Source organism: Mustela putorius, unplaced genomic scaffold (assembly GCF_011764305.1).
Source record: "Mustela putorius furo isolate JIRA1106 unplaced genomic scaffold, ASM1176430v1.1 tig00003853_pilon_pilon_pilon, whole genome shotgun sequence".
In the NCBI taxonomy this organism is placed as follows: Eukaryota; Metazoa; Chordata; class Mammalia; order Carnivora; family Mustelidae; genus Mustela; species Mustela putorius.
Window position 1 is genome coordinate 42,951,392 of NW_025422005.1, and position 24,056 is coordinate 42,975,447.

The 24,056-nt window shown below is 38.4% G+C and overlaps 1 protein-coding gene across 3 annotated transcripts in view; it reads right to left on the reverse strand.

Moving 5' to 3' along the window:
* Window positions 1-24,056, reverse strand: part of NDC1 (NDC1 transmembrane nucleoporin) — a 47,235-nt gene that overhangs the window by 13,837 nt on the left and 9,342 nt on the right. For 2 of the 3 annotated variants that reach the window (XM_004751570.3, XM_004751572.3), the window contains exons 6-16: window positions 20,099-20,207; window positions 17,668-17,719; window positions 15,173-15,308; window positions 14,328-14,420; window positions 12,516-12,597; window positions 10,100-10,255; window positions 7,084-7,329; window positions 6,868-6,983; window positions 4,524-4,574; window positions 2,733-2,796; window positions 1,835-1,935 (exon numbers count right to left, since the gene is read on the reverse strand). In XM_004751570.3, coding sequence (XP_004751627.1) covers window positions 1,835-1,935; window positions 2,733-2,796; window positions 4,524-4,574; window positions 6,868-6,983; window positions 7,084-7,329; window positions 10,100-10,255; window positions 12,516-12,597; window positions 14,328-14,420; window positions 15,173-15,308; window positions 17,668-17,719; window positions 20,099-20,207 — 1,206 coding nt within the window. The remainder of the gene's footprint in view (window positions 1-1,834; window positions 1,936-2,732; window positions 2,797-4,523; window positions 4,575-6,867; window positions 6,984-7,083; window positions 7,330-10,099; window positions 10,256-12,515; window positions 12,598-14,327; window positions 14,421-15,172; window positions 15,309-17,667; window positions 17,720-20,098; window positions 20,208-24,056) is intronic. The other variant, XM_045064558.1, reaches the window with a different exon arrangement.

Sequence of the window (24,056 nt, forward strand, 5' to 3'; positions counted from 1 at the left end):
TACCTTTTCAAATTAGTGTTTTCATTTTCTTTGAGTGAATACCCAGTAGTGGAATTACTGCATCATATGGTCATTCTATTTTTAATGTTCTGAGGTACCTCCATACTGTTTTCCAGAGTGGCCGCACCAGTTTGTATTCCCATCAACAGTGCACAAGGGCTTCTTTTTTTCCAAATTCTCACTAACACTTGTTACTTCTTGTGCTTGTCATTTTAGCCATTTGGACAAGAGTGAGGTCAGATTTGAGAAACAAAACAAACAAGGGGTGCCCGGATGGCTTAGTTAAGCATCTGCCTTCAGCTCAGGTCCTGGGATCAAGCCTGGAGTCAGGCTCCCAACTCTGGGCAGAGTCTGTTTCTTCCTGTCCCTCTGCCCCTCCCACTGCTCTCTTTTCTCTCTCTCTCTCTCTCTCTCTCTAATAAATAAATAAGATCTTAAAAAAAAAAAAAAGAATAAAACAAAGAAAAAAGAGACAAACAAAAAACCCCAACAGACTCTTAGCTATGGAGAACAAACTGGTGGTTGCCAGAGGGAGGCTGGTGAGGGAATTGGTGAAACATGAAGGGAATTAAGAGTACACATATTATATGAGCAATGAGCAATGTATAGAACTCTTGGATCATTATATTGTAAACCTTAAACTAATAACACTGTATGTTAATTATACTTGAATTTAAAAAGTTTAATAAAATTTAAAAAATAAAAAATCCCAGAAGTTTGGTATTTAGAGAATTTAAAATTAAATCTTCCTAATTTAAAAAATAAAATAAAATAAAATATAAGAAGAAATCAGTCCATAGACTATAAACTACTATTATTATTTTATTATAAACTACACTGGCAGCATGATGAAAAACAAACTCTGCTATGAATGTCAAAGATACACCCAAAGCCTGGGAACCCGACAGTGTGGTTAGGCAAGGCGATTGTTAGGTGGTGTGCAAAATACTAGGAAATTCTTTCATTACAGAAAGGTAGCTGGGTAAGAGTATGAATAATAAAACTATTCACGTGTTCCCACATGTCTTAAAAAGGTACATGAGAAAGTGAGCACAGAAAGAATTCAAAGGGGGAAAAACACAAATCACTGGCTTTGATGGGTAAAACTTTCTAAGAGGTAAAATAAATTGAGAGTTGAAGAAAGGAACAGCAAAACATGTTTTCTTTTCAGGCTTCCCAAGACCCAGAGATGCACCAACTGCCCTCCTTTCAACCTACTTCAACACCACTGCCCCAGAAAAATAGTGTGCAGCCCAGCTCCCACCTCAAGATGCTTCCGGCACACAGTGTTCCTATTTCTCATCTGACTTACAGCTACAATGATGAGGCACCCAACATGAAGTCAGGAAAGGCAGCCTGTTCAAAGGCAAGAAACAGGTTTTCTCTGTTTTTAGATCTAGGACTAAAAGGATCTACCACTTTAAAACTGTGCACCCAGTCTGGCAGCAGGGATCCACCAGGCTCAGCTCTATCCTTTTGAGCCTCTGGCCAATAGGTAACATTTATCTGCATAGATAACTACAGGTCACTTTTAGTAGCTGTAAGTTGTGTAAGGAACCAAATTTATATCACTGAACAGAATCCTAATATCCTAAATAATCTTATTAATACCAGAGGGTTAGTAACTTCCTTTTTCTATTCTATAAAATTATTATTAACAAAGGAATTAGTTTCTCTTCCTGGTCTCTCTTAGATTGTTGATTTCCCAAGGGTGAGAACAGTACCATATTTAACTTCTAACATATGCTTTGTAAACATGAGCTATAAGAAACAAACCAGAAAACCTAGGAAGGAGAGAAAGACACAACCTCTCCCAAACCCAAATACTGCTTACCTCTTGCAGCGTCAACAAGGTATTAAGAATAGCTGGTAGTGTAGTCTGGACAACTCCAAATCTGTCTTCGGTAAATGATGCTGCTACTAAGTGAGACAGACCTCAAGAGGAAAAGAAAAAAAAAATTTAAAGGAAATCCAAATTAGGCACATCTATTTGCATCAGCTGAGAAACTATTAATATCCTGAATATGTGAAGAGCTTAAAATATTGGATGGGAGGGGAGTACAATAGAAAAATGGGCAAAAGACTGGAACAGGCACTGGAGAGGTGCTCAACTATATGGGGTCAGGAATAAGATGACAGTCTGCATTCTAGCATGAAAAAAAGCTTTTAAATAATATTGTGTTTGGTAGTGATGAGTGGTAGAAAGAAAACAAAGCAGAATAAGGGAAAAGAGTGACAGCTGTGAGGACACTTTTCACAGGGGGTCAGGAAAGGGCTCTCTGAGGAAGTATCATTTTAAGCACTCAGAAGGCAGGATCTAGGAGATGGAAAAAAAAACTTACTTCTTTAACAACTAAGTTTTTATATTCAAGCTAAGTTAAATATGTTCAAATGTTAAAAATGTTATGTCAATATAAGTTGACAGTTGAAAACATTCTATTAATTGCAGTTTTTTGAAGTAGAAAAAGACAAGCAAGAATCCCAGGCTCAGTTTCTCTGCTTGTTAACAAGGATAATTTCTGCCCAAATTAAAGTATATTTAAATATCTAAGGAAATTGATCCATATAAAACAAAGACATAAAAATTGTATCTAAAAATTCAAAGACTGAGGTCAAGATCCAGACCTGACTTTTTCATGGATATACTTCAGTAAATTTTTTTTTGGAGATGCTTCAGTATTTAACTGATAATTAAAATCAGAGTTGTACTGTAGTTCACTGTGATTGCTTACCTTCTAATGCCCAAATATGCATTTGGGCATCTGAAAAAACAGCCTGAATAGAGGCCTCTGGGTGCTACAAATACAACAGAAACATTTAAGTTCAGCTGGGCATTAACTCTGTTATTTCATCTAATCAACTAGGGAGCCTATAACAATAAAAAATTCTCAGCAGCCTCTTAAGAATTAAAATCTGAAATTCTTATATAATAGGATTTAACTGCAATAAAGCATTCTGCCACCAACTTATTGTGTGACCCTTGCCCAATCTCTAAATCTGTCTCAGTTTCTCATTTAAAATAAGAGTTACACACACTCAACTCACCTCAGATTAGTATACAGATCACCTCAGAGAATGGCTACAATGCTTTTTTTTTAAATCCCAGAACTGCCTAAATACATATTACCTCTCTTAATTGTCTACCCTCAGCCCCACTCAAAAGAAACACCATCCAACCTTCTTTAAGATAGCAAGGTCAAAGAGTAGGGAGCACTAATTGGTCCATTTAAACAAATGCTGATTTTGTGATGCACCCAATGAAGCCTATTAAGTACATCGGCATGTTACATTTCTCAACACCAAACAGCAGCGTGTACAGCTCCTTATCATAAAATAGATCCACTTGCAAAACTAGAATCAAAGGCAGCCATTCACTTCCACGGAAAAAGCAGATCTTGTTCAGCATCTGCTCTGCCACTTATTGGCTCCGTGCCCTTAGACTAGTTACTTGACCTTTCTGAGCCTCAGGTTTCTTTATCTGTAAAATGAGGACAGAGAGATATCTCAGAGGAATGCTGTTAGAATTAAATGAGGGAACTTAAGAGGAAACAACACAGTGTACATAAGACACAAGGATGAGTCCTCTTCCTATCCTCTGAAGTAAAACTTCGGACAACCCCTCTTCCTCTTGGTGGAAGACAAGACCCCTTCCTCAGGGGGGTGATGGTTGTCCCAAAGCTCTAATGGAGAGCCTAAGGTAGATTCTTTTTGGTAAACATCATTGCTAGGTGGGTAGATCTCCTCTGCCACCAAAGTGAGAAAACAGTTTCAAGGCCTTGAAATGATTCTTTGTTCTGTGTACCTTTATTCTGTCAGAGTCACTCTTAGATCTCTCTCCCCACAGAGTAAAAATTAATGATGCATGCCAGTGCCCTTGGAGTACAGTATTAGCTAATACTGTAATATCTTCAGAACGAAAGAAGCCAGACTAAAGTAACTAAAACAAAACAAAAATTCTTTCCCCTACATATGGGCAAAGGTTTTGCTCATCAAAGGATTAACATACAACAGCTGTAGTGAGTGAAAAAGGAAGGATTCTTTGGCTTCTGCCATTCAGTTACTCTCCTGTGACAGCTGGAGCAGCTGACACACAAGATGGAAAGTCATTTAGTTTGTGGCCTGAATTACAACTTTTTATCCCACACAAGCTTAACATCTGCAACTTAATCCAGTCATCTCTCTTCTGAACACCAAACTGGCCACAAAGATTGTAGCAAGACAATGAGCCATGAGGCACCGCCACGGATTTGACCATTTTGCAGGAAGGGGTTGCCCACCCCCACAAAGCTGCCTACAACCAGGAGACTCAGAAGTCCAAAAGAGTCAAGCCACAGGAAGTCCCTGGGATGAGCTGGGGGTCTAGGGCAGCTCTTACTCACACAGAGGTACAGTGAAGCACTCTGCAAAGCTGTCTGGCTTGCTAGGATTGAGTTCAATATTTAGAAGTCAAATCCAGTCTGGTACTTCCTTTCTTCTCTCATTTCCTCTCCCCCCATTTCTAACACTGAACTATATATTCTTACCTTACTGAAAAAATACATTATCAGCACCCGTTTTGATAAGAAATTCTTAACCTGAGTTGGAGAAAAGGAAGAATGAACACATTTAAAGTTTTCAGTTCTATTCAAATATAATGTTAACACATTCCAATGTACTTGCTGACACTAAATTAAATGAAACGCTTCACATCTTACAGAGAAAGTACAGTATTTGCAGTAAACCATATAAGTAAATACCTTTTGTACGTAAGTTGGATAACCAAGATGGATCGTCTAACCTAAACTGACTTTCCATGTACACATGCTAACCCCCAAATTAGAGTTCTATGATAAAAGGAATTCAAAGTGGTTCCAGGGGTATTTTCTTACTCACTTCTTGACAACTGTCTTGACCTTTAGCCTCTTAATACCAAAAAAGTGTGTGTTTCCCTTACCAAAAAAATAAATAAATAAAATAAAGAATCTTAAGATAGGAAATGGTTTTCTACTAGTTGACATTTACATGGAAAACAATTTTCTTAGTATTAAACTGAAAGCTACATAACCCAATTGACTTGAAAGTGAATTCATGATATGGCAGGATTTATGATATGTAAGGCAAATGGGATCCCGAAGTCTGTGAAATGCCCGCAGTGCCTCTATTAATCAATCATTCCATCTGCAAAGATGTTGTCATTCCTCCCATCTTAAAACATAAAACCCTTCCTTGACCCCTCAACTCCCTCCAGCTATTAATTACCCCTTTTCTTTGCACCCCTAATAGCAAAACTCCTTGAAAAATCCAGCTTTCCTTGTGGCCGGATTCCTCCCCCAATCTCTCCTGGCCCCATCCAATACGCATCAGTCCCATCTGCTCCACCCAGAAGCTCATCAAGGACTCAATGACCTCCACATTCCACCCCCCCCCACACACACACAGATCAGTTCATCCTAGAGCGGCTCTCAGGCTACCCATCAGCAACATGTGGCACCACTCACTTCTCCTCTTCAGTTTTCTTCCCACCTCCACAGTCACTTGGTCCCCTCTGCCATTCCTCCTCACCACCCAGACCTGGAATCGCTAGAGGATCCCATTCTTGCTTCTTTCTTCTTCTGTAACAATCCCAAAGAATTTTCATGGAGTCTCATGGCTTTAAATACTGCCTGTATGCTGATGACTTCCAAATTACCATTTCTAACCCAAAACTTTTCCCTATGCTCTAGATATATGTCTCAGTTCTTAGTATTTTCAATTGGTTGTCTAATAAGTATCTCAAAAGAACATAAACCGATCTCATCATTTCCCTACCTCACCTCTATCAAATCTCCTCTTCCAGAATAATCAGCTAATTGCAACTATACTATATCAGAATATACTCAGGCCAAAAATCCGAAAATCAACATTAACTCTTTTACATCACAACCAGACCATAAGCAAATCCTATTAGGCCTGCTTTCAAAATATACCCAGACCTTGATTACATCTTGCAGTCCCCACCACAACCATCAATACCATCATCTCCCACTAGATTACCTCAACAGCTTTACAACTGTCTCTCTGCTTCTATTCCTGCCCTCCGAGAATCTTACCTCAACACGACAGCTAAAGCAGCATTTTCAAAATGTAAGGTTACATCACATCATTCTCATGAACAAAACCATCCTGTGCCTTTCCGTCTCACTCAGAGAAAATGTGAGTCTTCAAAACAACTAATGCGCCTGATAAACCCTGGGTGCTGCTACCTCTCTGACTTCCCCAACACCTACTGGTGTCCACACTATCCCTCACCCAAACTAAGCCCACTCCCACCTAAGACCTTTGCATTTTGCTGCTCTCCGCCTTCCGTTCAGGTCTCTAATCAGGTGTCACCCAAGCAACAAGACCTCTCGTAACTGCTCTATTTTTCTGTACAGCACTTAAGACATCAAATTTCTTCCCTTTTAAAACACATATTGTTCATAATTTGAATATAACGTATTGGGATCCATCTTATAATCAATAGCATAACATGATTTAACTGGAAACTTTTTCCTAATGGTACCCAAAGTAAGTCTTACCGTTAGTAGAATTTTTTAATACTGAAAGATACAGTTTAATACATTTGCTTCTTCATCTATTTCCCTTTACTGGAATGTAAACAAATAGTCAGGGGCTTTAGTTCAGTATTTTCCCAGTGCCTAAAACCACACTCTGCATATATAAAGAACTCAGCAAATATTTCTTAGATGAAAGAATTCACAGAGCAAAGGCATCGCATTAGGTGAAGTCATATGAAGTTGCAACTTATATAGCTCCAAACCAGTCAAATACCAGCAACTTCATATGAGTCAATCCTGGATGCTCTCAATGATACATGCGAATATAAATCCTACAACTCTATCACCCTACCTGCTCACGTTTATTCTGAATCCATGAATAAATCATACTGGGCTGTCTCGCTGTCTTACCCTCAGCACTAACAGAGGTACATGGAGAAGGATTAGAAAATTCAGTCATTTGCTGATCTAAAGAAAACAAAAAATAAAACAAAAAACCAAGAAGGTGAAAACTCGGGTTATAAGTCTCTGTAACTACATTGCAAATTCTAGAAAACAGTCCCCTTACCAGAAGCAGAAGTCCACAATCTTGGCCCTCTTCTTATGAGCTGAGAACTCTGAGGGGACCCATAGCAGGTATTTACATCAAAAATTCCAGCCATCCGATTCACCACACTAGAGCCAAACGGGCTTCCAAGGGGACTGGCAACATCAGGCGTAGACAATTTGGAGGAAAACAGTGACATCTTAACTAATGGTGGCACTGAAGGCCGAGGCATCTGGCTGGATTTTGGGATCTGAAAAGTAGCTTCTTCTGTAAAAGAACAGATCCAGTGCTTAAGAGGCAGCCCGAACAAACTGCACCCACCTCGGGTTTTGGTTTCATGCATTTACCCAAGGCTCAGGAGCAGGTTTCCTTTGGGTTTACATCCTCAACATCCAGCTTTCACTGCTGCAGCTCAGTGACCGCTCGTGGAGCACTCTGCACCCCCTTCTGTTATATTGGTGCAGCCCCACTTGTTTTCTCCCCGCAGAGAATATCTTCAGCTTCAAGGACAGTTTCTCTAAATCTAAGCTGTGTTGAATGAACTTACCAATTTATATTTCACTTTCAAACGGCAACTTCAATTACCGCACTGGAATATGCCCAGTGCTACCCCAAGTTCCTACTGCAGCTGTCATGTGACTAAAGCAAACCTGTACTGTGAAAGTGTACTGATACAGGGTGCACACTTATCCATTTTCTACAGCATTTTTTTGAGTTAACAAAAGTCACACCAGAGATGAATTTGCCCAGAATCATCTACAAATATGATCTGTAAACACCTTGCTCAACAATTATCTTATAACCACCAATTTATAGATTCTGTTGTATAAAAACAAAGGAATATTTTTCCAGCCACTTCAGTACAAGGCACAAAGACAAATAAATTACACTAGTATTCTATCTTCTTAATAACACTGCCATAAGGAGTGCCTGGGTGGCTCAGTGGGTTGAGCATCGGCTCAGGTCATAATCCCAGGGTCCTGGGATCCAGCCCACGTTGGGCTCCCTGCTTATTGGGGAGCCTCCTTCTCCCTCTCCTTCTGCCCCTCCCCCTGCTTGTGCTCATGCTCATACTCTCTCTCTCTAATAAATAAATAAAATCTTAAAATATATACATACATATATAGATATGTATGTATATATACATATATGTATATATAAAACCGTCATAAAACATCAAATATTTAAAGTGCTAAACTTTGGAAATATTTGAAGAATCAATTTAAAAATTAAGACGGGGGCACCTGGGTGGGTCAGTGGGTCAAAGCCTCTGCCTTCCGCTCAGGTTATGATCTCAGGGTCCTGGGATCGAGCCCCACATCGGGCTCTCTGCTCAGCGGGGAGCCTGCTTCCTCCTCTCTCTCTGCCTGCCTCTCTGCCTACTTGTGATCTTTGTCAAGTAAATAAATAAATAAAATCTTTAAAAAAAATTAAGACAGAAGTTTTTACATTTTACAAAATTAGAAACAAATTTTGACTGAGCAATGGAAGGTGACAGCAACTTAAAGTAACGCACAATTCCTGTTTGATCAGACCCCTGACTCTCCCCACTAACCCAGGGTTACAATGATTTAACATGCTAATGTGATATAACTAGCCTATTTAAAATTCACTAATGGCACCCTATCCCTACAAAATACAAACTCCTACCTGGACACACAAGGCCGCCTTCTATTATCTACCATTATCTTACCCATTCAGACTCCTTTTTGACAGACATCTTTTTAGCAGTTACACTGTCTTCTCATTATTTATGTGCCTCCCACCAGAAGTCAGTTCTAAGAGTGTTTTTTCATCTTTGAATCTCTTGCTTCTAGCACATTGCTTGGTATATAGTAAGCATTGAATAAAATTTGTTGAAAAAAAGAAATGGTAATCCGAATGTTGAGAACAGAGACACTCTACAATCTTTTACAATCTGACATTCATGGTCTTACTTAAATCATTTTTCATTTGTAATCTTTTGTTTTTGGTCAATGGCCCCTCCAGAGTAATGATGCTTGCTATGACCCACACAGGGATTTTTTTTTTTTAAGATTATTTATTTATTTATTTGACAGACAGAGATCACAAGTAGGTAGAGAGGCAGGCAGAGAGAGAGAGAGGAGGAAGCAGGCTCCCCACTGAGCAGAGAGCCCGATGAGGGACTCAATCCCAGGACCTTGGGACCATGACCTGAGCCAAAGGCAGCGGCTTTAACCGACTGAGACACCCAGGTGCCCCCATACAGGGATTTTTTTAAGTATCAAGATCAATTGCCAATATTTAAAAAGTGGAAAATTTTACCCACAGTATTTTTAGCTTTCAGGCTTCACCTAATGGCAGGGAGGGGGGATGCGGCACAGAACACCAGGTCCAAATTCCCACAGGGGAACAGTGGACCGAAGCTTACCCCTTCCCCGTTGGGTGAAGCCAGGGCTCTCAAGTTTACCACATTCCTCACCCAGCCAGTTTTGCTCATTTTCATTCAAGGCCTGCCTCCAAAAGGCATGTGGACGTTAAGACCTTTCATCAGTCTAACATTCCTAGGTTTCTTCTACTTAAGGAATTTGGTCAAATAGCCTCTGTCCCTCCACCGTGCTTCTCAGCTTCCATCTTTCAAATATCCTATGAAGCTATCTTAAAACAATGAATGTGATGGCCCCATGGCGAGATTGCTCAGTCACTGCAGGTGCTCTCCTCTGGGCATTGTCCAACAACTACCTGTCTCAGGGATACTGCGAAAAGGACAGCAACCCAGTATGACATATAATGCTTCACCTGGCTCTGCACTTGAGGAAGCTAAAGGCTTCTATCAGATGGGCCACAGTTTGTTAACCTTTCTAACACCACGGACACAGCAGACCTTATTTCTTCAATCTATAGTGATACCCAGGCCTTTTTCTTGGTTCAGTATAATATTCTATGTATTAGATCAATTTTCCCTAAAAATAAATCCCTCACAGTCATGTATACATATCCTGAGATTAACTACTGCCATGTATCTTAGGGAAAAAAATGTACATGCTTTGCCTTCTCACAGTAATATAGGAACTACCTGGAGAATTTGATTTCTTGGGTTCCACGGAGTAAGAGGACACCATTCTCCCATTTGTAGCAGCGGCTTCTTGGTAGAGAATCAGTTTCTGAGTCATATCGTTTAAAAGATTCAAACACTCCCTTGAAATGGCTGTCCAGTTGTGGGGATGTCCACCTAGGAGGTCCAAATACCAGCTTTTAAAATGTACATAATCTTATAGTCACCTTCTCAAAGTGAGGAGAAAATTCAATAAGAAATGCTACATGACAGGGGCACCTGGGTGGCTTAGTTGTTTGGGTATCTGCCTTTGGCTCAGGTTATAATCTTGGGGTCCTGGGATGGAGCCCTGGGTCAGGCTCCCTGCTCAGTGGGAGTCTGCTTCTCTGAACTCTGCCTCTCCCCCCTCCACTCATGTGCAAGTGCGCTCTCTAATAAATAAATAAAATCTTTAAAAAAAAAAATGCTATGACACTTTGCATCAGGGCCCACTTTACTTGGCTAAGCTACTATTTATACTCCTGTCATCTAGTACACAGCAGGAGTTCAATAAATATTTGGGCAAAATAATTTTCCAAAAACTCTACAAGCAAAAGCTTGCTATTTTAGCATAAAACCAAACCAAACCAAACAAAAAACTCTAATACTGGCTGCTAAAAATAAAGCCAAACACTAGAGTATGGGTTCAGTGAAAAAGAGGATTACTTCCTTAGCACCACTGAACAGACTAAAGACTAAGACAATGAATACAAGCATGGCTAATGAGAGGCAACCCATGACCCTCAATTACCTATATAAACTGTTGTGTCTGGCTCACTATGTTTTCTTACATTTTCATTAATAATAGCCCCTATTTGTTATTATATCTGTAGGTATAACACAGGTAATAATCATACTTGATAACATGATAACAATCATACTTTACACTTAGAGAATTTACATTCTTTATTATTTAGTAAACTACTGCAATCCAAAATCTTGTAAAAATTCCCTTCCTTCTCATTATCTTTTCATTTTCTAAGACCTTATCACCTATAGCTACCATGTAAAAATCAACCAACTAATCAATCTTTTTATGTTAAGAATAGCTGAGGAGTCCACTGAAAACTGGTTTCCCCAGCCTGGGTCACAAATAATGCTCCTCCCCTCACTTAGATCCCTCCCTAAACACTGTCCCCATTTACAGCTCAAGAGGAACACAACTTAACCTGCATGCAAACAAAGTACTCCATCAATAAGTTTCAAAAGGTTTTGTACTGCTCTTAACTCAGGACCACTAAAGAACTATGTAATGCTTGAGTTAAATTTTAATAATACGCCCTAGAATGTAAGTTCTCTGGCAGAGAACATGTCACCCTACTACAGTTTACTGGAGTAACTGGTGAAAATATTTAATGCATAGAGCATTCCCTGGTGAACCTAAGTTTGACAGAAAAGACTTGGTTAATTTTCCACAGCATCAGCTCTGGATGTTTCATGCTACTAAAAAGAGAGTGGCTCAATCATTTATACTTTCATGTAACTGAATTTCATTTCCATGTAACACTTAACTATAGAGGTTTCTTTTAGAATGTGGGGATTGGCAAGTATAGTCAAATAATGAAAAGCTGATTACAGAGATGAAAAGCTACCTAGGTTCCCTATTCTCCATTGGTGACTGGGCTGAGATGCTTGCCATCCAGGAACAAGGGAGAGCACTGGCATAGTTGTAACAAGGAGTTTGTAACAAGTAAAAATGGAGAAGTCTTTCAGAGTTGCCAAGAGCATCCTTGGGTCACTATCAAATCTAGTACTCTTTTACTTTTCTTAAAGGGAGGCAAAGTACATTGGGGAAGGTATGTGCTATGGTGAGTGCTGTGAAGTGTGTAAACCTGGTGATTCACAGACCTGTACCACTGGGGCTAATAATACATTATATGTTAATAAAAATATATATAAATAAAAATAAAAAAATAAAGGGAGGCAAGGTAGCATGGCAGAAGGAGGGAGCTCTGTACTTGGGAGTCAAAGGACAAAATTTCTTACTCTAGGACATTAACTTTATGTAAGACACTTAATCTCTCTGAGACTTAGATCCCCCATCTAGGGATTAGACCACCTGATTTTCAAGACCCTTTGTAGCATTAAAACTTTGAGGATTCTTAAACTGTACTCTTCTGCCCTAAAATTGTCAACCTACCTCATAATTTTTTCAGGTTAAGGGAATGAGGCTGCTGAGGAAGATAACATATAAGAGTTTAAAAATACTTTTCTGGAAATATAACTTCTACCCATCGCAGTGGTGGTTAGAATCTTACTTACATAAGATTTAAATCAATACTTCACTTAATGGACTCACAGCTGTGGGATATTGTATTAAACACATCTCTCTCACCAAAAACTTTAAGTGGAACACTTTCTGCACACACATGCCTGCGTCTGTTACTTTTAGCAATACCTGGCTGGCTAAGGCTAAAAACTTCTTGTCTTCGTGAAGGAGAATACTGAGAAAGCAACATCAGGTCCTGCAATGCCAAATACTAAAAAGAAAAAAAAATACACATTACTTAATTTTTTTAACTTCTATATAAAAATCTTATTTATGAATTGGGCTCAGCATTATATATGTAAGGGGAAATTAGTTGAAATTTTTCATGAAGGAAATACTCTTCCACTTTCTAGACTCCCAGAACTTTCCTGCCTCTACCTTCTGTAGGCTGCCCCACTCACTGGCGGCTCCATCTACGGATCTCTTTGTGTCTTTTTTCCCACTTCTACGGTGGGAAACTTAAAACATCACTTCCTCCTGGAACTTCCCAGGTCCCCCCAGACAAACATATACTCACACAGCTCTCAACTATTGCACTTAACATAATTTATTGTAACTGCCTGTTTCCTTGTCTCATGTGGTTCCACCCACTAAACTGTGAGGCAGGGATAGCATTTTACTTGCTACCACATCCAAAGGCAGTGCCTGGCACACAGCAGACACACAACATATGTTGTACTTTTTTACCAAAAATCATCATTTTGCCTCCTGGCAAACCCCTTCACTCATCATTCAAGACAACATAACTTCTGTGAAGGTTTCTTGTTTTGGTTCTAAGCAGAATAAGTGGTTCCCACTGCACTTACCACAGTAAATTTTCATTAGTTTGTATATCTGCCTTTTCCATTAGGCTGTGCTACATCTAATTCATTATTATGCCTTAAGCAACTAGCAGTGACTGACATCTACCAAGTGAATACAGATTTGTTAAGTAACACAATGAGTAACTGATATATTTGTTTTATCTAATAAATTAGTCATAACTGATGTTTAAAGATAATCAGAACCTCAGTGGGTCATTTTCTTATCAATTTACAACTTTTCTAGAGTGTATTCCAAACTCTGGGTTCCATTTTCTTCAAATTCTTTTTTAAGCACTATGATCTCTTAACAGGATTACATATATTACAGATCTACTTGAAAATTTCAAAATGCAATTTAAATCCAAACAAGTTATTCTCACTTAGGTTTAATTTGTGAACTTACTACAGCTTCTTTAAACTCTTCTCATTAAAATTGATTTTAGGGGGTACCTGGGTGGCTCAGTGGGTTAAAGCCTCTGCCTCTGGCTCGGGTCATGATCCCAGGGATCGAGCCCCGAGTCGGGCTCTCTGCTTGGCAGGGAGCCTGCTTCCTCCTCTCTCTCTCTGCCTGCCTCTCTGCCTACTTGTGATGTCAAGTAAATAAATTAAATCTTTAAAAAAAATAAAATTAAAAAAATAAAATTGATTTTAGGATCATTATGATTATCTATTTTGAGTTCACTGTATGTGTACACCTACCTTTGATCATAACAGCCAACAATACTACATGAGTAAAAATACATCTTGACTCATGATAAAAACAACAGCAACAGCAACAAAACAAACAAACGAAAGACAGTATTTTGTTTTGCTACCATAAGGAGTTTGTGAAAAGCAAACGCACATGGTTGTATATCATGGTATTTCATGGTTGGAACTATTTTTATATCTATCCTAAATACAGTTTAGTTTAGCTTGTACAAATACACTGAAATATATTCTTGTATTTTAGTCACTTGGAATAAAAACTGAAAAAGTAAACAGCACTCAATGTAGCATGTACTTGATTTTTTACAATATTGGTACTAGAATATTCTAGGCCCTCAAAAAATGTATCAAATACACTGCATATTAAGTCCATTCCATAAGACAAGTTAGAGGTGACTGTATGAAGACACAAAATGTACAGTTCAGGTACCTTAACGATGAGGGGAGGATTGCTGTTTAAAACCTTTGGGAGGCATTCATCTGACTCTTCGGAAAATGGTGGCTGAACAGGAAACAGATGAGCCTATCAAATATAATCAAATATAAAGACTATGAAATGATGATTTTCTTGACTTTATTACATTCAGTAATTTCACACTGACGGTAATTTATTACAACAGGAGATAACACAACAAATTAGTATCTTCAGTATTTTAATAACAGGTTGCATTAAAATTAAATATACCCAAATACACTACTTTCTAAAATGTTACTTTCCCAATTTTATTAGATCTCTGGCTGCCAAAAATAGAAACAAATATTCTCTACAAACCTACAGAGATGGTAAAATGAAACATTCATTTTCTAAGACAAACACTTGGATGACAAAGACCATGGAAATCCCATTTATTTAAAACCATTTCAATATAAAATTTAAAACTTTCTCTCAAAGAACAATTATTGTCTTACATTAAATATTTTAATAGTAGTAATATCAATAGCACAGAAAACTGATTTAAAATTCACGCATTTAGTATGTGCTCAATAGAGAAAGGGAAACTTTCAGAATAGAATTACACTATAGATAAAACAAAGTAAGCTCCACTAGCAGTTCAGTTTAGTTGCCAAAAATCAAGAACAGTAACACTGTTTCTTACAGACAGACCGACAGCAGACACACAAATGATACATCCCTAACAAAGTCTTAGAAAAGAAACGGAAACCCAACTTACTCATAATGGCTCTGGGCACAAGAGCATACTGCTCAGTGCTCTGCTATAAATAAGTCTGTGCACTCCCAAACACAAAAGCATTAACAAAAAATTCATTACAAACCTCTGTGGCAAAGATTTTGAAGAGTATCCATGAGATATACCAAGTCATCAGAAGAAAGACACCACACAGCCAGACATGGTAGAGTAATGAGAGATTGAGGAGGCCACGCACAGTGTCAAGAGGCCTGTGAAAGTGCCTATGAAAGCAGAAATTACTGTTTAATCCTATGAGGAAAATACAATCTAAGCATTTAATAGACTTGGGCCTCATAATGAAAAACAAATAAATCTTACTTCTAAATAATAATGGTGATATAGATGCCTTTCCTTTTGCACCCCATAAAATTCTCTCCCTGATACCTTTTTTATGAACTACATAAGGGAGCCTTAAAGGAAGAACAGACCTAAATTTGTGCTCAGTTTCTTCTGTTCCAAATCTTCACTGTCATTTACTATGAAGGAAGAATGAGTCAAGCCTATAAACCAACCCCTAGAGGCTGGGTAAAATTTTACTATTGTTACTTTGTAATTTGATACATAACCATTCAACAGGACTAGCACCTCTCCTGGGTCAGATTTCAGCTCTATCTGTACACCCTAAAAACAGTTCCACAATAGTTAACAGGACATGGCACTATCTAAAAATCACAATCTTTACTTTTAAAATAATTTAAGAAACTGTTAGAAGGCTAAAAGAAGGGGCACTTGGATAGCTCATTTTGTTGAGGATCTGATTTCAGCTCAGGTCATGATCTTGGGGTCCTGGGATCAGCCCCATGGGGCTCTGTGCTCAGCGGGCAGTCCACTCATCTCTCTTACTCTGCCCCTCCCCATACTGTACATGCACTCTCTGTCTCTCTCTCAAATACAATCTTAAAAAAAAAAAAGCTAAATAAAGTGAACACTCACTGTTTTACCAAAACACTGAATAGATCAATAGGCAAAGTCCTCATAGTCCTACAACCACACAACTAGCAATTTTTTAAAAAGATATTATTTATTAATTTGACAGAGAGAGAGATCACAAGTAGACAGAGAGGCAGGCAGAGAGAGAAGGGAGCAGGCTCCCTGATGAGCAGAGAGCTCGATGTGGGGCTTGATCCCAGCACCCTGGGATCATCACCTGAGCCAAAGGCAGAAGCTTCCCACTGAGCCACCGAGGCACCCACAACTAGCAATTTTAAAAACAGGATTAGAACCTCTGGCTCTGCCATTTATCAGTGCTGTGATTATGTTAACTGGTTGACCTAACCCACCTCAACTTCTTCTTCCATATAATAGTGGCATATAATCTCTTTCTACCTCTTATGGCTATTAAGAGATTTGAAACACCTTATATTAGGAGTGCCCAGCATAGTACTTAACATTTCCTGGGAAGAAGGAAGTTATTTTTAGATTTTTAGTAAATTTTTTTAAGGTTTTTTAAAATTTATTTGACAGACAGAGACCACAGTAGGTACAGAGGCAGGCAGAGAGAGAGGGAAGCAGACTCCCTGATGAACAGAGAGCCCGATGCAGGGCTCAATCCCAGGACCCTGGTACCATGACATGAGCTGAAGGCAGAGGCTTTAACCCACTGAGCCACCTAGGCGCCCTTTTAATAAATCTTTATTGAGGGCCCACCATGTATTAGGGACAGTATATTAGGCACTGCCATATGAACAAAATACATTTTAAGTGAAAGAAAGAAAAAAGTACTATATTAAATTATAATCAAATTATTATTGTTTTTCTTTTTCCGTTTGACCCAATGTAAAATTCGGATTAACATAATAAATGACTCATGCATTTAGTTTCATATCGAGCAATTAAGCAGAAGACAAAACTAAATTTTACCTAGGAATTTTTAAAGTTAGAAATTGAAATTCACAAAGTAGGAACCATAATATCTTAAGCACCCACAAATATAAGTATCTTCACTCCCAAAAAATGGTAGTAGTTAAATCCATATACGATGCAGAAAAAAACCTCACAGTAGAATAATCAATAACTAAAAGAACAAATACTACTAGAGAAATTTACACTTACTTGCCAAGTAAAGATTAAAGCTTTAACTATGGGCAAAGTACATTGGGAATAACTAGAGCAATACACCAGAGTGCTACCCCCTTGATTGACACTTAATGACCTTCAACTGGTCCCACGACCCTGCTCAATTATGGCTTCCTTAGAGGCAAAATTAGAATAATACCATAGCACTGTGCTCGCCTATTCCAACATAGCAGAGAATGATGACTGAGGAGTAAAGCAAGAGTGCAACTCAAGAAGCTCACATTTTCATAATATAAAAGCTATATCTAATGAAGAACAAATTATCATTGCTGACTTCCAGGTAGAGGAACTGGGTGACTACAGAGACTGGAGCAAAAGGATTCTTTTTAACTGTATAACCTGTTTTATGGCACTGGAATTTTAAATTATGCGAGCCAGGTATATTCCAAAATGAACACAATTATTTAAAGGCTAAATCTGAACACCACCATCTGGAAGTGGCAAACACCTAAAAAGGATGGAAACTAGCAGTGTTAAAAATCAGACTTTTCACCTGTCACTTACTCATCTATCTGAAGATCCATCGCAGTGCTAATCCAAGCTTTGGGAATATGGCCTGAAAGGAAAAAAATACCATGCTATGAACATAAAAAGTTAATACAGCAAATCTTAACCATGCTTTAGTATGAGGTTGATGAGATGACCACGCAGACACAAAGACCTTGGTCAGAATGCTACATTGTTTGATTATGAGTGGGCAGAAGGAGTGCCTAAAAGGCTCCATCAGTTAGGCATTCAATTCTTGATTTCAGCATAGGTCATGCTCTCAGCCCTTGGCTGTGAGATCAAGAAGCCTGACTTTCTGTGCTCAGCAGGGAGTCTGCTTGAGATTCTCTCTCCTTCTGCTCCCTAAGACTCCCACTCTCTCTAAAATAAAAAAATAAATCTTTTTTTTAAAAATGGTCAGGAAAAGAGAATAATTTCTAAATACAGAAGTCCTTGCTTTGCATGGGTCAGATTACGTACATATTTCAGTCATATTTCAGTGGCAGTTAAGTTAAATCACAACAGTCCCCCAACAACACAATTCAAATTTCAGTTACCACAGTATATTTACTGTGAGCAACTGAACATAGTACTTCTAGCTTTTCAGTACACAAATCAGTATGTAGATAATGGATACACACCATAATTTGTGACTAATCACATCCCTTCTTACTAAGTCTGTTGGTGACCGGTCATTCAGTTAAGGCACAGAGAGCAAAACGTGTAATTGTGCTGCCTCTTTGTCTCCCTGAAAAGCCCACACAACATTTTACAAAAACGAGTAACTGAAAGAGAACACTGGCCAAAAAGACCAAAGTGCAACAAAAAAAAAATGAAAAGTGGAAACACTTGAAATGAAACCTGAATGGAACGTAAGTGGGTTATAGAAGATACAGCTGACCACGGAAATGCTGATTGGCTGCTACGTCAGCCCAATTGTACAATACAATTGGAGGAAACATCCAGACTCATGGTAGCAGGTTAATGCAAAACAACCAAGTGTTAACATTAAATGACAATTATAAGGGCAATATAGAAAAATGGGTTATATAAACTACAAGTGAAGGAAGGAGACAACAGAATGGCCTATGCCCAGTGAGAACAACTCTAAAATTATTCCATAGGAAAAAGTAGGAGCAGAAAGTTATATAGGTATCCCCTGCTTTTCCAGTTTGTGTTATGTCACTTCACTTTTATGAAAGGCCTATGCTAGCACCTGTTTTCACCAACTGAAAGAAATCCAAATTTACAAATAAGGCACAAAAGGGAAAACAGCATTCAGCACTTGTTTTGTCCCAAGCCAGAGCTGTCACTGCACAGAAGCAGGGCATCCTGAATGGTGAGAGGGGTGCAGCCAAGTTCCTAACCTGCGAAGTACACTCAGCATCTCAGCATCAAGCCTCCAGAGCTTTCAACTGTGTCTGTGAGCTTCTGTGCTTTATCCCCATTTGCTCTGTGCATCAGTTAGCAAGATGTGTCCAAAGGCATTAGAAAAGCCTAAGAGAGGTTATTTTGGGGGTTTGAGATACTCAAAGATCTTTCCATATAAATTAAAGCTTATTGCTTCTTCACTTTGTGCCATTTGGCTTACAGAAGGTTTCATAGGAACTCTCTACTTTCAGATGGTGGGGGAAACCTATAGTCTGAAAAGAGTATTTTAGGATGTTGAATTTTGTTTATATATTATTATGTGTTGCTATTGAGCTTAATGTTTTCCACTCAACTTGAACTGTTCATCATATTAAATAAGTACATCAATTTTTGTACTTAGAATTCATGTTAACAAATTCTATAAGGTCTCCTCAGCAGCAGGATATTTCTAATATATTAGTACCAAGTTATAAAAAGCTATAAAAAGGAGTAGGTTATTTACAGAATATACAATATTTTTTAAAGGCATTTTTTATTGTAGTAAAAACCACATAACAAAATTTATCATCTTAACCTTAAGTGTACACACACTATATGCAATTTGTGCAATGGATCCGTGAACTTTTTTCTCTTGAAAATCTGAAACTCTCTACCCGCCAAGCAACAATCCTCCTTTCCCCTGCCCACACAGCCCTGCCAAGCACAATTCTACTTTCTGTTTCTAAGAGTCTGGCTACTCAAATAATACCTCAGATAAGTAGAATCATGCAGTATTTGTCTTTTTGCAACTGGGTTATTTCACTTAGTATGTCCTCAAGGTTCATCCATGTTGTAGCTTGTGACAGCATTGCCTTCCTTTTTTAAGGTTGAATTATATCCCATTGTATATACCAAATTTTCTTTAACAATATTGTTAACTAAGAAAATACTCTATGAAAATCTAAACAATGAATCAGTTGGACTAATCACATACCTACAATTAAGAAACATACAAATACAATAAAAAATGGCTTTGCAATTGACATTTTCTGAGCAATGAGATAACACATACACTGTATCAAAAAACAGAAATTCTTACCAAGAAAATAATAAAGGATGCAAAAATTCCTAACCAGGAACAGTGATTCCACACAACTATGCTTAACTAACAAGAGCAGAGATCTCCTGAAGCGTAAGAATTTGTATTGCTATGAAAAAAGAAGAAAAACAGAATCAAATGACACATCCAAGTAGAGGTTCAATTTTATTTTAAAGCAAGCACATAACTAAAACAGTCCACATATAAAAAGCATAACCACTATATAAAAAGACAAAGTTTATTCCAGAGGTTAAAAAATCAGTAATTACTGATGATAAAATATTTAATATTTACATTATACAACATCTCATTGATACGAGAGCAGATATGACATAATTAACAATACTGATCTATACTTACACTAAGGACTACAGAGACGGAGTAAGCACAAAAAAACATATGACCAGAACAACAGCAGCTAACATTCTTTGGTTCTTTAGCATGTACCAGGTACTATTCTAAGCACAACCCTATAGAGAAGGTTCCATTATTATCTGCATCTTATTTATGAGAAAACCAAGGCATACTGAACCAATTTACCAGCTAGCAAAAGGAAAACCTGACATTTTAATCCAGGCAGGCCAGTTTCAGAGAATGTAATCTTAAATATAATGTACACACTGCCTCTACACTAACTGTTTTTAAATGCTATCTTCAAGAAAAACAGGAGGCAAGACACTAGACTGAGTCAGGAGACCTGAGTTCTAGTGCTTCTCTCTACAGCACTAAGCAAGGCATGTCTCCAATTATGTGTGCAGTAAGAAGGCTGACCCAGCTGAACAGTGCACTAATGAGTAGTACCTTCAATTCTAACAATCTAAGAAAGAAATATCAATTAAGAAAAAATGTGAAATGCTTTTTTCCTGGTAAAACTAAGCTTTTGTGAAATAAAGAGTATTTGCCCCCCCTCCCATTCCTGCCCCAAAAATACCAACGGAAAAAAATATTTTTAAATTATTGGAAAGAACCTAAGGAAATTTAATGCAGCAAAGATGAATTTCCCAAATTCTAGTCTTCTTTTATGCTTCTATTATGACTGATCCTTCTTTAAGGAAATTCAGAAGCTAAAGAAGAGCAAATAATTACAGTACATAGGTAAAAGTTTTATCTTCATACCATGTCTGTGAACTCCTACAGTATCTTTGCCAAAAGCAGCCCATATGAATACTTGGTTACTAACCACACAGCTTCAAGAATCCTGGTTTATTTGGATATATTCAAAGTCTGAGATATGGAACTGCACAATTCCATGCAGCTACTGGATGCTAACCTTATTTGACACCACCGCCACCCCCTCACCCAGTAAAAAGAGTATAGTTCCTATACTATTTCCACTGACGCTCTCACCTCAACCATTACTCACAGGGTCCAAAGAGGAGAGGGAAGCAGGTAGGCATTTCAGTAGATATGCAGAGAATAGCTAATATACCCTCTTATTGCTTCCCAGCTGAAGTGTTTTTCAATTCCCTTTTTGGGTTTCTTCTGTTATTTAGCTAGAAACTACCCTCTACTGAGGATTTACTACATGCCAGGCTCTATAAATCTTATCTCATCTAATACTTTCAGTCTTGTTGGCCTTGAACTTGCCAAGCCCTGTCTTGTTGTTCATCCACTTCTTTGTCCTCTCCTCCTCGCTAATGTTCTGCTTTTCCCTATCAGTCTGTCATTAAGAGTTTGATAAATGGAATTGGCTTTAGAAGTACAGGCTAGTTTAAAGAAAAATTAATAAGCTAATGGTAAACTGGTTAGAATTAGATCTCCAAAAAGACATAATCTTTCAGAGGTACGTGAAAACAGTGGTTACTGAATAATAGGAATAATATAAAACTGTTTATGGAAGCTCCACCTGACAAGATACATAATGTTGGAGGCATTCTATACGTAAATGTACAGGAAAGGGTCTATACTAAACTGGTCACAATTATCTCTGAGGTAAAGACTGAGATTGGCCCCAGAATGGCCAAAGGAATTTTCATTTTATCTATACTATTTGAATATTTTTTAATTGAAATGTTACCGCTATACTCTTAGGAAGTAATCTGACATTACAAAAGATGATGATGATGCTAATAATAATGGTTGTTACTGTCTGTAAAAAAATAATAAAAAATAATTTTTTTTAAGGTCTAACATTCCCTGATCAGCTTGTCCAGTTAAAGAAAAAAAGTAAATGGCTATTGCCATCATATCACTTTATGGAGGTTCAGAAGAAGAAATAGGTCTGATCTTACACTGAGCTTACAATTTCCTGAAAAATCAATCCTGCTTTCCTTAGCAACTTAAAGTACATAAGGGGAGGTTATATAACGTAGATCAGGCTCTGGTATGCTGGAAAGCTAAGGTATGGTGTCCTTCTTCCCCCTCAATCTTCTGAGGAGGCAAATATATCCAGCTGGGCAAACAAAGGCAGTTACAAACGTGACAGATGAGAAACTATGATCCTAGGCACAAAGATTCAAGATTTCAACTGCTCCTACCAAAATCCTGACCTCCCTTATTCTACTGCACCCACCCAACAAAACCCCTATCCCGGGGCACCTGGGTGGCTCAGTGGGTTAAGCCTCTGCCCTCAGCTCAGGTCATGATCTCAGGGTCCTGGGATCAAGCCCCACATCAGGCTCTCTGCTCAACAGGGAGCCTGCTTCCCTCTATCTCTCTCTCTGCCTGCCTCTCTGCCTACTTGTGATCTCTGTCAAATAAATAAATAAAATCTTAAAAAAAAAAACCAACCCTATTCCAACCATCCCCAGGCTGGAGAGAGCACCCAGCTGGGCAGACCAAATAGCACTATACACTTATGGTTCCAAGAGATGCCCCCAAAACATATTTTGGCCAAAGAGTGAATGACCAAATGTTAGAAGCTACGCTTCTGCCAGAGTTGAACCTGAAGTCAAAGCTAAATATTACCATCAGAAGAGAAACTTCTGGGATACAAGAATAAAATTTAGCCAAACGAAATTACAAAAAATTTAGTAGGCAAATTTAGTAGGCAAATGTGACATTGCATAGTAGGAACAATTTATTTGTACTGTCAATTACTGGCCTGCCCCTACATTTACTCTACTGCCTATATGTGAAGTTAAAATGGTCACTTTCAACTGAGGTTCAGGAAGGAGCAAGGTATTTGGGGGTATTTCATTTTTCTCTAACATTTTTCTTCTTCATATTCCTAATTATATTATTAAAAAATGATTTAGCATGAATATTTCTGTACAGAATTTCAGGGGTTTTCTTCCTTATAAAATTTTAAAGTGGTAAAGCTGATACTCCGCTTTTAATTCATGTTCTCAAAACGTGAAGAATTTCTAACTGGGACTCTTTCTTCATACACTCACGGTCTGTAGGGAGGGAAGGGCCAGCTCCTTTTCTGTGAGCACTCCCTCCTGCAGTACGTGGATTTTCAACAGACTGCTCTTCAGGGAAACCAGGAGAAGCCTAATTTAGACACTCCCTTACTCTCACATTTGTTCACACATCACTCCCTCCCCACCAGACTGGGTCCTAATGGGAAGGGGCTGGTTCTAAGACTTTTGCTCCAAGACCCAGTCCTCGGCCTGCCACAGGACAGGAATGAAGCAACTAAGAACACAGCCAGGAAGAATGGGAACAGCCTGGGGAGAACCCTGACCCCATAGGAGAAATCTCAACTGATACTTCTTTCTCCTGCTTTAGAAGGTAGTCGTAGTTGCACAGAAGGCTCCTACCAGATTAGATTTTTAAAAACCTAACTGAAAGAGAGTTCCAACTGTCCTAGTCAAAACTGTTTTATTTATTTATACACATCATGCCTTGTTCTAGAAAAGATCTGAGGCAGTAACTGACATTCTATACTTACTTGCATATCGTCAAGCCCATGAGTTCTTAGGTTCAAAAAGAAGCTGGCAGCTGCATAGAGGTACACTGCATGAATGTCATCATCATCCTCCCCCAGCCCTGCTAGGTCACAGCCACTGCCATT